This window comes from Merops nubicus, unplaced genomic scaffold (genome assembly GCF_000691845.1).
Source record: "Merops nubicus isolate BGI_N331 unplaced genomic scaffold, ASM69184v1 scaffold3866, whole genome shotgun sequence".
In the NCBI taxonomy this organism is placed as follows: Eukaryota; Metazoa; Chordata; class Aves; order Coraciiformes; family Meropidae; genus Merops; species Merops nubicus.
Window position 1 is genome coordinate 1 of NW_008612758.1, and position 13,860 is coordinate 13,860.

The following is a 13,860-nucleotide window of genomic DNA, read 5'->3' on the forward strand; positions in this document are numbered from 1 at the left end:
GACGTATTCCTCATAGTTTATGGAGGAGATGCAGTCTTTGTCGGGGACCTGGGGGACACAGATCCTGTCCCGGGGCTGCGGGCGGTGCGCGGGGGCGGCAGCTGGAGGGGAGCAGGGCTTCTTCTTCGTCTGGCAGAGCCACAGGAGGATTGTCCCAAAGATGAAGACGGCCCCGGCGGGGATGCCGATGATCACGGGCCAGGGCAGGCTGCTGGCCGAGGAGGGGGGCACGGGGGCGCTCGGAGGCTTGGGATCTGGACATGGTGGCAGGAGAGAGACACAAAGGGTTAATCAAACGCAGGCAAAGTGGATTCAAAACAGATGTCACTTTTGGGCTGGCTTTCGCAGAGGCTGTCTGGCAACCCTGCCAGACCAAGTAACAAGGGAGAAATCAGGCCAGCACATGATGTTTGGTAACTGCTTTGCTTTTCAGTGCTCCTGGAAGGACAAGCAACTCATTTTCTCTGGTTTAGGGGTCAGGAGGGGAGTCTTTGGGGGATTTTTTAACTTTCTTATCCAAGCCTTAATGGATGCACTAGAGCCAACCTGTGAGTTTCCCAACACCCTCACTCTGCTATGGAGTGAGCTTCGCTGCCCAGACTGGAGGAGGCAACAAGGGACCTGTCAGTAATACCTCCATGTCAGCAGCCCAGGAGGCACGACAGGGCTGTGTAGAGCCATGGCATGTTGCCCACTCAGGTCTGCCAGGTGTAGCTGTGTCTGCATGGGCTTTAGACACTCCTTAGTATCCCTGTCTAGCAATATTGGAGATATTCAGCAATGCTCTGCCAAGGCAGGCAGCATGAATATGGTGCTTTGGAGGTGTTGTCTCAAGTTTCTTGTGTGACAATGAGGAAGGCTGAAGGATGGGAAAAATGTAGGTGAGCTGGTGTCCCTTCCTTGGTGACCAAACTATGGAGAACTGAAAGTTCACATGACATTAAAATGTGTGTTCAACTCCTTTTGCCAAATGGTTTCTGCCTCCACCAGTCTCTCTGGAGCTGCCATTGGCTTTCCAGGGGCAGCAAATTCTGCTCAGTTCAGGTACTGGAGGAGATAAGATGCTTCAGATAGAATCTTTCACACCTGTCTCCCCTTTCGCCTCTCTGCTGTTGGCAGCCTGTGCACCCTTGGGTAGCCATTTCAGTTTGTCACCCTGATTTCTTTATAGAACCAAAATCCCCATCTAGATAGCTACAAGCTGGGATTTCTAAAGTCCTGAAAAATACCTAGGCATAGAACTCAGCTTGCTGGGAAACGTTCAAGAAACTTTGAAAACCACAGGCTATCCAAATTGTCCAATATCAAACATATATCACTTAACTTCCCAGCTAAACTTGAGACACTAATGTCTTTTTCTCTCCTTGACAAATAATTCTGTGACTAGCTTGAAACATTAAATATATACCATGTGGTCTCTTTCAAGTCAGAAGGACCTATACTGTTGACCTTAATAGACAAAACTCTGATTCACCAATACTGGAAATTACAGAATAATTTGGGCTGAAAGGGGAGTCTGGAGGTCATCTGGTCCAGCATCTTGCTCAAAGCAATACAGGATTATAGAGCTGACCCATCAGATGACCACAAAAACAACAGTCTTCATGTTGGTTGGCATAAATCCTCTGCTGGGCTGAAATGGAAGTGTTTTGATATTCATCCATGCTGTTCTCCAGAGCTGTCTATGTCAAATCTGGTAGATTTACAAGCAAAATGGTGTTTTTCTAACTCATGGCCTTGCAACCACATCTTTGCCTCTGAGGGTAAGCTGGGTTCTCCTTCTCTGTCATTGCCAATAACAGCAGACCTGCAGGCTCTGGTTCTAGTATGAGGCCTCATTATAGTCCCATTTAAATCAAAGAAAAGTCTCCCACTGATTTGAGTGGGAGCTGGATCAGACTCTCATAGTAGAGAAATTCCCAGAGACTTCGAGTTAGATCCCACCCATGCAGCCTTTTCCTTGGGATTGACAGGCTTTCTAGTCAGAGCACAGTCCTAAATACAAGTGATGCAGAAGCCACCAAGATCATTCTCTTACTTGGCAGCCCGCTGTCAGAACCTAAATTCAAGCTAGTGACTCGATGGCTGCTGAGATGCAGAGCTTTGGCAGTCAGTGAGCAGCAGCAGCCACGCTGTCTCACTTACAGGAGTCAGGAGCACTTCCCCACTACTGACACAGAACACCAGTCCTAACAGCCTGGGAGAGTTAATGAACTCTGCCTCTCTTGCTGTCTTGACTGGAGACACTCCATTAGTCCTGACAGCTAAAATGTTCTGATGTTGCCTCCAGCTCCTGAACTCTCCTAGCTGTGTTGGCCTCTGTGTGGTGGAGGAAAGGAAAAGCAGTAAGATTGATTTTTGTCGTAAAACTGGTGGGTTTGAAGCTAGATTCCCAGGGCAAGATGAGGCAGAAAGAAATGCCCTTTGCAAATAAAAATATTTATCAGGGCAGAACTGCACAGTCAGGAGAAAAAAAGAGTAAATGGAAAGTGAGGATGACGTGCCTCAGACACACTCAATAGAGCCTCAGTTGGACACGGCCACCAGCTCTGAGGCCTGGGGAGAGGAGGAATCAGCTGCAAGTTTGGTACAAGAGTCCCCAAGGGATCACTGGGTAAGAATTTAATGAATCAGTCATTCCCTCTTTCACACTCATTCTTTTCCTTTCCTTTCCTTGTGACCAGGACAGCTCTTGTTCTTCTCTCATTTTATGGGCCTGTACCATCATATCCTTTTACAAGGAAAAGCAATACAAATAAGAGCAAGAGAGAGGAGAAATGCAAGGAAACGGGGCTGCAAACTGTGCTGCTACCCAGTGTGGCCCTCAAGTCCTGCACCCTATCACTGAATGATGTAGTGTCTGCAACTGCAGTACCCTTTCCCAGCTCCCCTTCCATACAGGAGCAGATTATTCATGCCAGTTCACCTTACTGGAATCCTTCCTCCCTGTGAAGGGAAAAAAGGAAACACCATCAAGAGGATTTCAGCAAGGGCTGGTTTAATTCAGGGTTGATTTAGTCCCTCAGTCATTCTTATCAGGACTGGGCTAGCCTAAATCAGCACAGCACCACAGAGAGCTGTGGAGCCAACGGGCATCGGGGGCTGTGTTAGTAAATCCCACGATGCAGGCGGCTGGTTCAGGTGGGGGAAGAAAAAGGCAGAACTGACCTGGCAGGACGGTGAGGAAAGCGCTGCGAAAGCTGTAGCCCATGGTGTTTGCCCCCAGGCAGATGTACATCCCCGCATCCTCCTCCTTGGCTCGAGTAATCATCAGCTTGTTCAGGTACGAGCCATCGGGACGGGACCAGACCTCCCCCGTGGGCAGCACCACGAACTTCTGTCCCCCCACGTCGATGGTGGAGTTGTACTTGCTCTCCGTGCCGTACTCCACCCTCTTCAGCCACTGGATGACGGGCTTGACGTCGCTGCGGACCTTGCACTGGAAGGATGTGGTCCCACCATAGTCTACTGTCGTGTTGACAGGGTGTGTCCCTGTCAGGATGGGCTTGGACCTCGTCCTCTCTGCACAAAAACACAGGGAGCTCCATGGAAAAAGGTGTTTGCCACTGTCATCAACTTGTGATTGCAGAAACATAGGAAAAAGGTGTCGGGTGGATGGAAAGTAACCGTCTAGTCCAACTGCTTGACCCAAGGCAGGTGGGGACATCTACAAATCTCTCCTGAAATAAATTTCCCCAGCCTCTGCCTAAGCCTCTAATGGTAGATGCTCTCCAGCCTCTCCAGAAAACTCTTCCATTGTCTGAGGCTTAGCAAGCATTTTCTCTCGCTCAACCTGAATCTTCCTGTCCCTAACAAGGGAGGGAGTTACTCTATCTGCACCACACCCAGAGAAAACTTTGCTCCCCCTCTTAGCCACTTTTCTATACACTGAGCAGCTCTCCTAATGCTAAGCAAACCCAGCCCTAAGTATCTCCTATAGAATGATTTTCTGTCTTTGCTATGCTTCTGCTCTCTCTGGTCACTTGTGAAGCATTTATATTTGGGTACCCAACTGGTTATGACTTGAGACCACACAAGTCAGACCTGGCCCTTCTGCTCCTTGGCAGGTTTTGCAAGTCCAGTATGGACTGCTGAATTTCCCCATTGCCTTGCAGTTTGGTGCAGCTATGAAATGACAAAAGGGCTCATCCTTCCTTGTATTCCCACTTATCCCCATGTCTCAGAGAACATAACCAAGAATAATAGAACCTTAATATGTACTTTGACCTACAGGGAAGACAAATGGCCTGATAAAACGACAAAACCTGTTTCAGGATTAAATTTAGGCAACAGTAGACATCAAAACACAAATGAAGTGGGTTATTTCACTGTAAATGTTCACTCCATGTTGACTCTCACGAAGTTTTATCGGTATTTACAAGTATCTGCAGGGAGGGCATAAAGAAGATGAAGCCAGACTTTTTCAGTGGTGCCCAGTGACAGGACCAGAGGCAATGGGCCCAAACCAAAACACAGGAGGATCCTTCTAAACAGCAAGAAACACTTTTTTACTCTGAGAGTGACCAAGCACTGGCACAAGTTGCCCAAAGAGATAGTGGCATCTCCACCCTTGGTGATCTTCAAAAGCTGTCTGGACGTGGTCCTGGGCAACTGGCTCTAGGAGGCCCTCCTTGAGCATGGGGAACTGGAGAAAATGACCTCTAGAGGACCCTTCCAAGCTCAGCCATTCTGTGATTCTGTGATGCTGTATCTCCTACCACTATATCTGGTAGAGTGAAATTTGCAGGTGAATATGACAGAACCTTTCATATCCTCAGACAAAACCCGAGTTTTTTTTTACCAGATTATTCACAAGTACTTTGTTGAGAAAGCACACCAGAATCACTGTGGCTACCCCCAGTTTGGGGACAGTGTGGGACAGGGTAAGACATGTTCCTCCTCCTTTCAGTCTTCCCAAATGTTTCCCAAGGATAGACAAAACTGGACGGCACAAGGCCCCTTCTTCCATGGACTAATGGCAGGCTGTGGGTATTGCCTCAACTTTTGACTGTAAGTCCTTCAGGAGATAACTATCATCTCTGTTTCTGTGTCTGGAAGCTGCCTATGGGGGCCAAACTCTACTGGAAACCATCCCACGCTATGTCATCCACTGCAGGGGAAGCTGAAACCACAGGTACTACCAGTGAGGAAGTTCTTCACTTCACCCTCACCTCCCTGCTTTTATTATTTCTTTCTTCAGTCTGATCATCCCCCTACACACTATGGAGCACATTTTTGTGGAGGAAGAGCTCAGAAGGCTTTTGCTTTTCTAAATAATAACGAATTCTTTCCTTTCTCACAAATTTTTTTTGTCTCAAGTCTCAGCTGATGAAGTAAAAAAGATGGTAGGAAAGGAAATCAAATGCAAGAGGGTCACAAGACCATCCTTTCCAGGAGATCGTGAGCCTTAGGTTGTGTCAACACCACATAAAGTCAAAGGAAAAATATATCCCTCAATCTGAGGAATGTTTGGATTTTCTTTTTAGTGCTAGCATCAGAGGAATCAGTCACCGTTTCCAGACAAGGAGGTACTGCAAACCTCTATCCTGGGCACAGAGAGAAATTATTGTATCCCAGTGGGTGGTAACTGCTGGCAATCATCAACTGTTTTTTGATGGCAAACACTGTTGGATTGAGCATGTAGCAAAACAGCTCCCACCAGCACTAGCTTTGGGGTGAGAGGAAGGAACAATGGACCCTCTTTCAAAAAACTCAGGATACTTTCAATAATCAGGGCTCTAAAGATGTGCTTGGGAAATGAAAATACCACAGTGGTCTCTATAGGCTTTGCCTTGGGACTACGGGCAGGAATCACAGCTGGGGAGACTGAGATTCAGATAAGCAGGACTTAGGAGTGGAGGCTCAGGGGGGAAAAAAAAAGGAGGAAATTGAATAAAACCTGTAATGCTCCACAGAATGATGTTAAAAATAGAAAGATGTCTGAAAACTGCTTAATGCCCTTATCTCCTCAACTCTGATTCCAGCATTGGTTACTGTTTTCACTCCTAGCCAGCAAAAGCTAATGAAAACAAAGGTTACATACATCTTTAAGTTGATAAAGACCAAGATAAACAGGGACACAGAAAGGGGTTTGTTCCTGGTGCTGTCTGGTTTTGATGAAGTGAAAATGCCACAGCTGCCATTAGGATGGGGCTTGATTCATTTCCCTGTCTCTGCTCCTGGTTTTAGTGTAAACACATGTTTTTACTGTCTCCACACAGCTGCATCTTTATCAATCCCAGATGTCCAGCAGGTTTGTGCCTTCAGAGCCCGGCAAAGCTCCCCACATGTGCTTTTAATTCCTGTGCTTCCAGAGAAAGGACTTATCAGAGAACAGATCTTTACCTTTAAGAACAATCTTTCACACTGGGATAAACTTTCTCATGCTAAAATGCATGCACAGACAGACAAACAACATGCTTTCCATGTGGCTGGAAATAGCCCTCCATGCCCCTGCTCCTCCCTAACGAAGGCTATTCCATCTCCCCTCCACTTAGCTCATCTTCTCCACCTTCTTGAGTTGGCTGCTCTGTCATCATTTCCATGACAATTTGTGATGATGTAACAGACAAAGCACAATGATTTAAGAATAAGAGTTCTTCTCTGGTAGGCTTAGGTAGGATTTGAGTATAATTATCCTCAGTAATAATAGGGGAAACAGGGGATTAGAGACCAAGAATCAGAACAGGTAGATAGATAGAAGGGCAATTTACTCTACCCCACCACAATGCAGGGTCATCCCCCACAGCTCATCTTCTAAGGGTTGAATCTTTAAAGCTCTGTAGGCATCTAAAGATACAGACAGGACCCTAGTGAGATTATAATTTATTTTTTTTTTTAGTATCTCATTTGTATTCACCTGAACCATCAGATGGCCAAATGTTGGGGTTTTTTTTAAATCTGGCCTGGAAGCCTTGTCTGGCTAATCACACTAATCATAAGATTTCTGCTTATTCCCTTGGGAGACTTGTCTAATGAGTTTGGCCTTCTGTTACAGTTATCTAAGCTAAATTTTCATTTGATTGATTTCACCTTATTCCCCCTCTGACAGAGTAATCTGGACCATCCTAAATATTTCCATGCTTCCTCTATGGTACATCAGAAGCTTTTCTTAATTCTCAGTCTATTCCTGACCTTAGCCTGTTGGTAGTGTAAGACTGGACTGGGCAATGGTGAGCTTTTAGCATACAGGTGCCCTTCGAGATGACTCCCAAGTATCCCTCCTCATTTCAGCTACTACATTGCATTGTTGCTGCTCTGTCTTGCCAGGTGTTAGGTTTATTCTAGAACTTCACTAATGTTTTCTCTGTCTCTGCCGGTTTTTTTAACACTTGCTGATTTCTGTGCCCAGCTGCTGGCACCACACACTTGCATCCAGCTCTCTTTACAGAGCCAGACCCCTCCTCAAAGCCCCCTCCCTGCCTCCCCACCCCGGAGGCTGTACTCACGGATCACTTCCACTTTGTACGTTGCATTGATCTCTCCGACTTTGTTAAACACTCGGCAGGTGTACTTCCCACTGTCCTCTGGCTTCAGGTTCTTCAGGTTCAGCGTCCACTTCTTCTTCTTGTTCTCCCCAATCTCTTGGGGCGTGAGGGGCTTATTGTCCTTCAGCCAGGTGATGTCGGGCCGCGGGTTCCCGCTGGCCACGCACTTGAGGCGGATGGAGCTGCCGACGGGCCGGGCGATCACCCTCCGCCGCATCTTGGCAGGCTGAGTGAACCTGGGTCGGGCTGCAGAAGGCAGGAAAAATTCACTGTCGTGAGGAAAGGGCATGCAAAGAAGGACACAGCTCTTAAGTGTTATGGCCAGATTTGCTTGAGAGGCACCCGGCAGCCCCACACATACCAGTGTGTCACCCTCTCACATACCAGCTCAGACTGATTCCCTTACAAAGGAGACCTCATCCAGCCTGATGCATTTGAGTGTCTACTGGACTGCTGTGGCCACCACATTACCCTTCTGCATCCTGGAACTTCTCGGCATCTGTAACACAACTGCCTCAGACTGTCTCACTAAATAATACCAAAATCATGTTACTGTAGCTGAAGGCAATACGTAGCCCCATAATCACACTGTAACTGTTACCATACTCCATGCCAAAAATGCAAGCCCTTAGTCCAGACCAAAGGAGAAACTTCCATTTCCTGTCAGGCTGACTGTTTTCTCTATCTTTTGCTGGTCACTTGAAGCATCATTTTCTGAAGATGTTTTGCCCCTTAGTTCACACTAGGTTTAATGGGACTTAAGATGTAGGAAGGTCTTAGAAGTGTGCCAGACTTTTGTACATTGATCTGAGCTTAAATGTATGTAATTAACTCAATTTATGAAGCATTCATGCTTCATAAGCATTCATGAAGCTGAAAGGCCCAAAGAATCAAACAAACAAATGGAAAGTGACAATAAAAAACTCCTGAGTTTGTTACTAGAAGACAGCCCATCTCAGTCCATTCCCAAATGGAGAATCTGAAGCAATAATTGCTGGTGGACAGAATCGTGGATTAAGATAGTCACCTTGTCTTAGCAAGGAAATCACCAATATTTCTAACAGCAGTGACAAGAACATTAGAGAGAAAATGGCAAAAACCTGGCAAAATCTGAACTTATACCCTTGACTGCACCTAACTTTAATTCAGTTAGTTTAATTCAGTTAGTTAGTTTAATTTCAGTTTATTTAGAATTCCAGAGGGAGAAGAGAATCTTTACACGTTAGGAGCTTTACTGACATTGCAGAGAGTTTTCCTGTAAAGTCACAAGTTAGTCTAACTAATCAATAGAAAGAAAAAGATCTTTGCAAAAACTTCTAAGTTGAAACAACGGAACAGGATCTGTTGCAAGGCAACAGATTGTCTAATGAAGAATTCAAAAGAATTTTCAAATATCTCAGTTACTTTAATTATGCAATGCCAGTCATGGGGCACTTCTAACTACAGTCTCCTGTTCAGATTAACACAACTTCTGACTCCCACTTGCACACTCCCTCTACATTCAAAATACTCCTGCCAAATTCACCTGTTTTCTTTTTTTTTTTCTTTTCTTTTTTTTTTCTTTTTTATTTTGGCAAAGCCAGTTACTCCTCCAAGTCCATTCAGCATTTCCACAACAGGTTTCTCCATCTGTTCTTACTTTTTAGCCCCAAAAGGCAGTCACCTTGCATTTTTGCACTCCCCTGGTAAAACCTACTTCATCCTTTCCTTCAGAAATAAGAAAAATAGGTAATGAGTTGCCTCCTCTTTGGCACACTGGGTTGGATTAGGCCCATCAGTCACTGGCAACTGGAGTGGCAACTGAAATTTGCCCATCACCAATGGCAACTGGAAAGCCACAACCTCAGTAGCATAAACCACAGCAAAGCAAGCTGTTGGGCTGCAGGTATCAGGGAAGGTAGCTACAGGACAGCACAGTGGGACCCTCTTCTAGACACCCCTCCCTGCTGCCCAGGGCTGAGGGACAGAAGCTCTGGGATGCGCTTTATAGTGGAGCTTTACTGGATGGAAGAGGCTGATTTGCAGCTTCTCCAAGCACTGGGAAACTGCAGCCACAGACCTCCAAAGTCTGTGAACATATTCCTTAGTCCTCATCCCCCTGCAGCCTTGCCCAGCACCCCTCCCTCTATGAAGAAGACACTCTTTGGCACACACGTCTCCTCAGAGTCCTTTTCTGAAGGGGAAACCATCTGCCTCCACAGCCTTCCCTTGCCCCCCTTGGCAGTCACTTTGGGTCCCAGCCATTCCATGTTATTTCAAACTCTTGCTCAGAAATGCTTTCCTCTCCATACAGAAGCTTTCATGTGTAATCCAATGAACCAGAGCAATTCTGGCACTGCAGGTCCTTGCTGTGACAGCTGAGCAGCAAGTGTGACACAGTAACCCACTCCACAGGTCCTGGTGTGTCATTTGCTGGGTACTCCCTTCCAGGTCTGCTGCAAGAGGAGGCCCCCTCCCAGCAAAAACAATCACCCTCCCAGGGAGACAATTAACTCTGTCAGAGCTGCACGTTGTGAGCAACTACATGTTTAAGTCTGAGCAGAAGGAGATAAGCTGATAAGGGCTGTCATTGTGGAAACTGAGTAAAAGTCTGCAAGGTGCATGGGGAGGGTAACAACCAGCCATTAAATCGGTCTAAACTGTTATCCTCCATGATATGGCAGCAATTTACCCTGAGAGCAGGAACTGCAGCTCCAGATAGGGGTAGATCCTCACCAGGTGGGATCCCTGGGCTGGGACTAACATACCAGAGAGCAGGTTGGAGACAGGACAGCCACAGTCACAGCACCCATGCAGAGTGAAGAGTCAAGGGAGTGACTCCAAATCCTCACCTCTCCCTTACCTCTTCCCTGCTTCCACAGACTTGGTGGTGTCCCTTCTCAGTATGGGCACTGAGAGACAGAATCTCTCTTTCCTCCCCAAAAAGCAGGCCTGCAACATTTCTTGTTTTCCTCCCACTGCAGCTCCCATGAATCTGTCTGGAGTTGTGCATTCACCCCTCGTACATCGTTGCCCAGACACATACCAAACTACAGGTGAAGCTAAACTTCTCTGGCTCTTCTGTCTGTCTTCTTCTGTTTAAAGAAGGCTAAGTGATTGTGTGATCTCAAAAGCTATTCCAGCCTGTGTACAATATGCTGAAACCAGATCCCATTTACAGAGTCCTGAATGTTTCCTTGACAAAAGCCTCAACTGGACAAGTTTAGAAAAGCCAGTTAACAAAAAGGGAGAAAGAGAAAGAGACACATACATAAGAGAGAAAAAGCAACCCAGCAAGCACAAAGGAGAAAGAGGGAGAAGCCACAGTGTGAGAAAGAGGCAAAACAAGTTTCAGAGTTGGTGCTAGTAAATGTCTGTCCCCAAATCTGTACCATTTACAAAAGTTTTGCTTGTTGGAGTGCCAGCAAAGGCCATCACAATGTGCTCTTGTGTTATTTATACTTCACATGCTTGTTCTTCTCCACATCACTTGGTGTTTCCCTCATAAACATGAACCACACCTTTGTCCAGTATAAATTATGCTATACACAAGAACAAGGGAAAACACAAATGGATGGGGACAAAGTGGCAGTGTTGTGTACAGGTTCCTTGCTGAAATGCTGTTTACCATGAAGATTTATTCAAGCCAATGAAAATTAAATGAAACAGAATGCTGCTGGCAGAAAGAGCAGGGAAGGAATCCAGCAGATTCCTCTCGCTGTGGGATACCTTGAGGTGCATGAAACAGTTCTGGAGGCTCCTGTCAGACTTGCTCATACAAAGTGAAGTGAGGTAGTCTGCTGTGGACCACCACGATTGCCTCCACACAGAAACAGTCAGTGCCACTTCAAGCTTTCATGATACTTATATAAAAAAGTGTCACAATACAACTAAGTATTGAAATATTTAAAAGTCTCTTGGATAAGAGCTCAATCAGCTGTGGAAAGATGTGGATGGGGGTGTCTATCTTTCCCCACATCAGCTCCCTGCTCTTGATGGGGGCAGGACCTGTCTCCAGTGATGCAATTCCATGACAGCAGCTGGAAAGCTGGAAGCTTTTTTTTGTCATGCTTCTCCTCCTCCAGTTCTCTAGGGCCCAGGACTCTGCAAACACAAACTTCACCCGTTATCCTCCAGAGACCTGCAGACACACACTGACCCTCCCTGCACACCAGCTCACACCAGCAATTTGCTGGTGAAAATGACTGAATGGAAAAGGTTTGGGTGAGGGTGTGGCCATTTCCCAGCCTGGGGAGAGGAGATGGGATGGAGGGAAAGGGGAAAAAGCAGAGGTGCTGGAATGCTGGAGCACAAAGAACAACTGGGACAGGGCAGCGCAGAGTAAGACACAATCTCACGTGAGATTGTCAATGCCTAAAAATTTTAGTTGTGCTTATATCTTTTTTCAGAATATTACTGTTGTATTGATCCATCATTCATCAGCTCCACCAGAAGCACATCTGACATTTTGTTTGGCCTGGAGAAGAGGAGGCTCAGGGTAGACCTTATTGCTCCCTACAACTGCCTAAAAGGAGGTTAGAGTGAGGTGGGTGTTGGCCTCTTCTCTCCAGGTAACTAGTGATAGGACAAGAGGAAATGGGGTTAAGGTGGGCCAGGGGAGGTTTAGATTGGATATTAGGAAGAATTTCTTTACTGAAAGAGTGGTGAGGCATTGGAACAGGGAGGTGGTGGAGTCACCATCCCTGAAGGTATTCAAAAACCATGTAGACATGGCACTTTGGGTCATGATTCAGTGGTCACAGTCGTGTTAGATTGATGGTTGGACTTGATGATCTTAGAGGTCTTTTCCACCCTTAATGATTCTAGGACATTCAATGTCTGCTCCTATCTCCACCAGGGAAACGAAGAGTGGAGAGACAGCTTTTCTTGATAGCTGCTGAATCCCTGCTGAAGGACTCCTGACATGTAGTTTATCTCAGCCACCCTTTCCCTAACTCTAAAATGCTGTCATCCTTTTCCTGCATGGGTGGAGATTACCTTCTTCTCCCAGAGCAAGCTCAGTCACAGAGGAATCTGTAATCCAAAGCTATTATGGCACTGCCTTCTCCAGGTGTGGCCTGGACTACACCACAGCACACCACACCCCTTATTTGTCAGCTCCTGAAGAAAACTGGCCTCAGCTCAAGTGGTGGGGACTCATACAGTGACAGCTTGTCAGGTTCCACCCCCACCACTGCTATGAGTTTACTCCCTGGCCACAAATGTGGCATAAAGCCACCTCTGTATTATAAAATTAAAAGGAGGGATGTACTGCAAAAGCAAAATGAAAATGCTGTGCTTCATCCCTCGGGGTCATAAACTCACATCACACGCCTGTCACTAATGGCCAAAATGGCATCAGCCAGACAAGTTATCATCCTTCGAGGAGTGCTTGGAACAAACGCTGGACCTGCAAGTCTTGCAGTGATTCAGAACCTGTTCCAAGTGAGATTTTAGCAGTTCCCCAAAGCTCCACAACAGCATCAAAATGCTACGGTTGAACAGTCCAGGGCTTAGAGAAGTTCATGCAGGTGTCTAAAAGAGAGGGTAATTTAAAAAAAATACTCAGCTTTGGCCTAATACTAATTCTCCTGAAGTGAAGTCAGACCTCCCATTTGCCCTCAGTGGGAGCAGTGTTATGTTGGCACTGAAGGCTTTGGAAATATTGCTGTAAAAGTCAATGTGCCTTTTATAGAGAGTCTATGAAAGCTGTAATAGCTGCACATGCAAAAGAAAGTCACTGCCCAGAAAAACAAATGCAAGGGAGAACCATGCTGGGCTGTGTGGCAGGGGGCCCTAGCACGGGCTGCATTTTGCAGAAGGGCCCTTGGATGGGATCCATTCACACTGATGTTCAGCTGATGCTCTGTTTATTATTTGATCATCTGCAGGGAGAACTCGCTCCAGTCGCTCTGCCTTTCGTTTCCTTCAGCAGCTGAGAAATGTCCCGTGTGAACAACAGTGAGCCAAGCACTGAGGAAAACCAAACACACCCTGCTCCTTACCCCATTGCTTCCCAGAATGATCTTCATATTCTCCATTGGAGCCTTCAGGTACCTGGCTATCCTTTCCTGAGCTGGCATCATCTGCAAAGGAAAGAAAAGGGAAGGGAAAACATTAAGAAGGTTTGTAGCACAGCAGTACAATAACAAGAGTTTGCATTTCCTTCTGGAGGCACAGAATGGTTTGGTATGGTGGATGGTATCCACATCCTGGCACTTGCAACCTGGCCAGTTTAATGCACAATTTAGTTTGCTGCTTTACGAACTTTTCAGCAGGCTACCAAAGCAATGGGAGATTAATCAATGTTTCTATTAATAGCTGATAATATACAATTATCTTTGTTTATGTTTACAGGTTGCTGTAGCAGAAGAGGAGCTGGTCTGTTGTACCT

The 13,860-nt window shown here is 46.2% G+C and overlaps 1 protein-coding gene across 1 annotated transcript; it reads right to left on the reverse strand.

Moving 5' to 3' along the window:
* Positions 1–3: 3 nt before the first annotated feature.
* FGFRL1 (fibroblast growth factor receptor-like 1) lies at positions 4–13,552 on the reverse strand (the record flags this gene model as incomplete). The annotated part of the gene is made up of 4 exons (XM_008941633.1): positions 4–254; positions 3,169–3,522; positions 7,449–7,733; positions 13,472–13,552. Coding segments are annotated over 4 exons (971 nt in total), but the record flags the coding sequence as incomplete, so codon positions are not given.
* Positions 13,553–13,860: the final 308 nt, after the last annotated feature.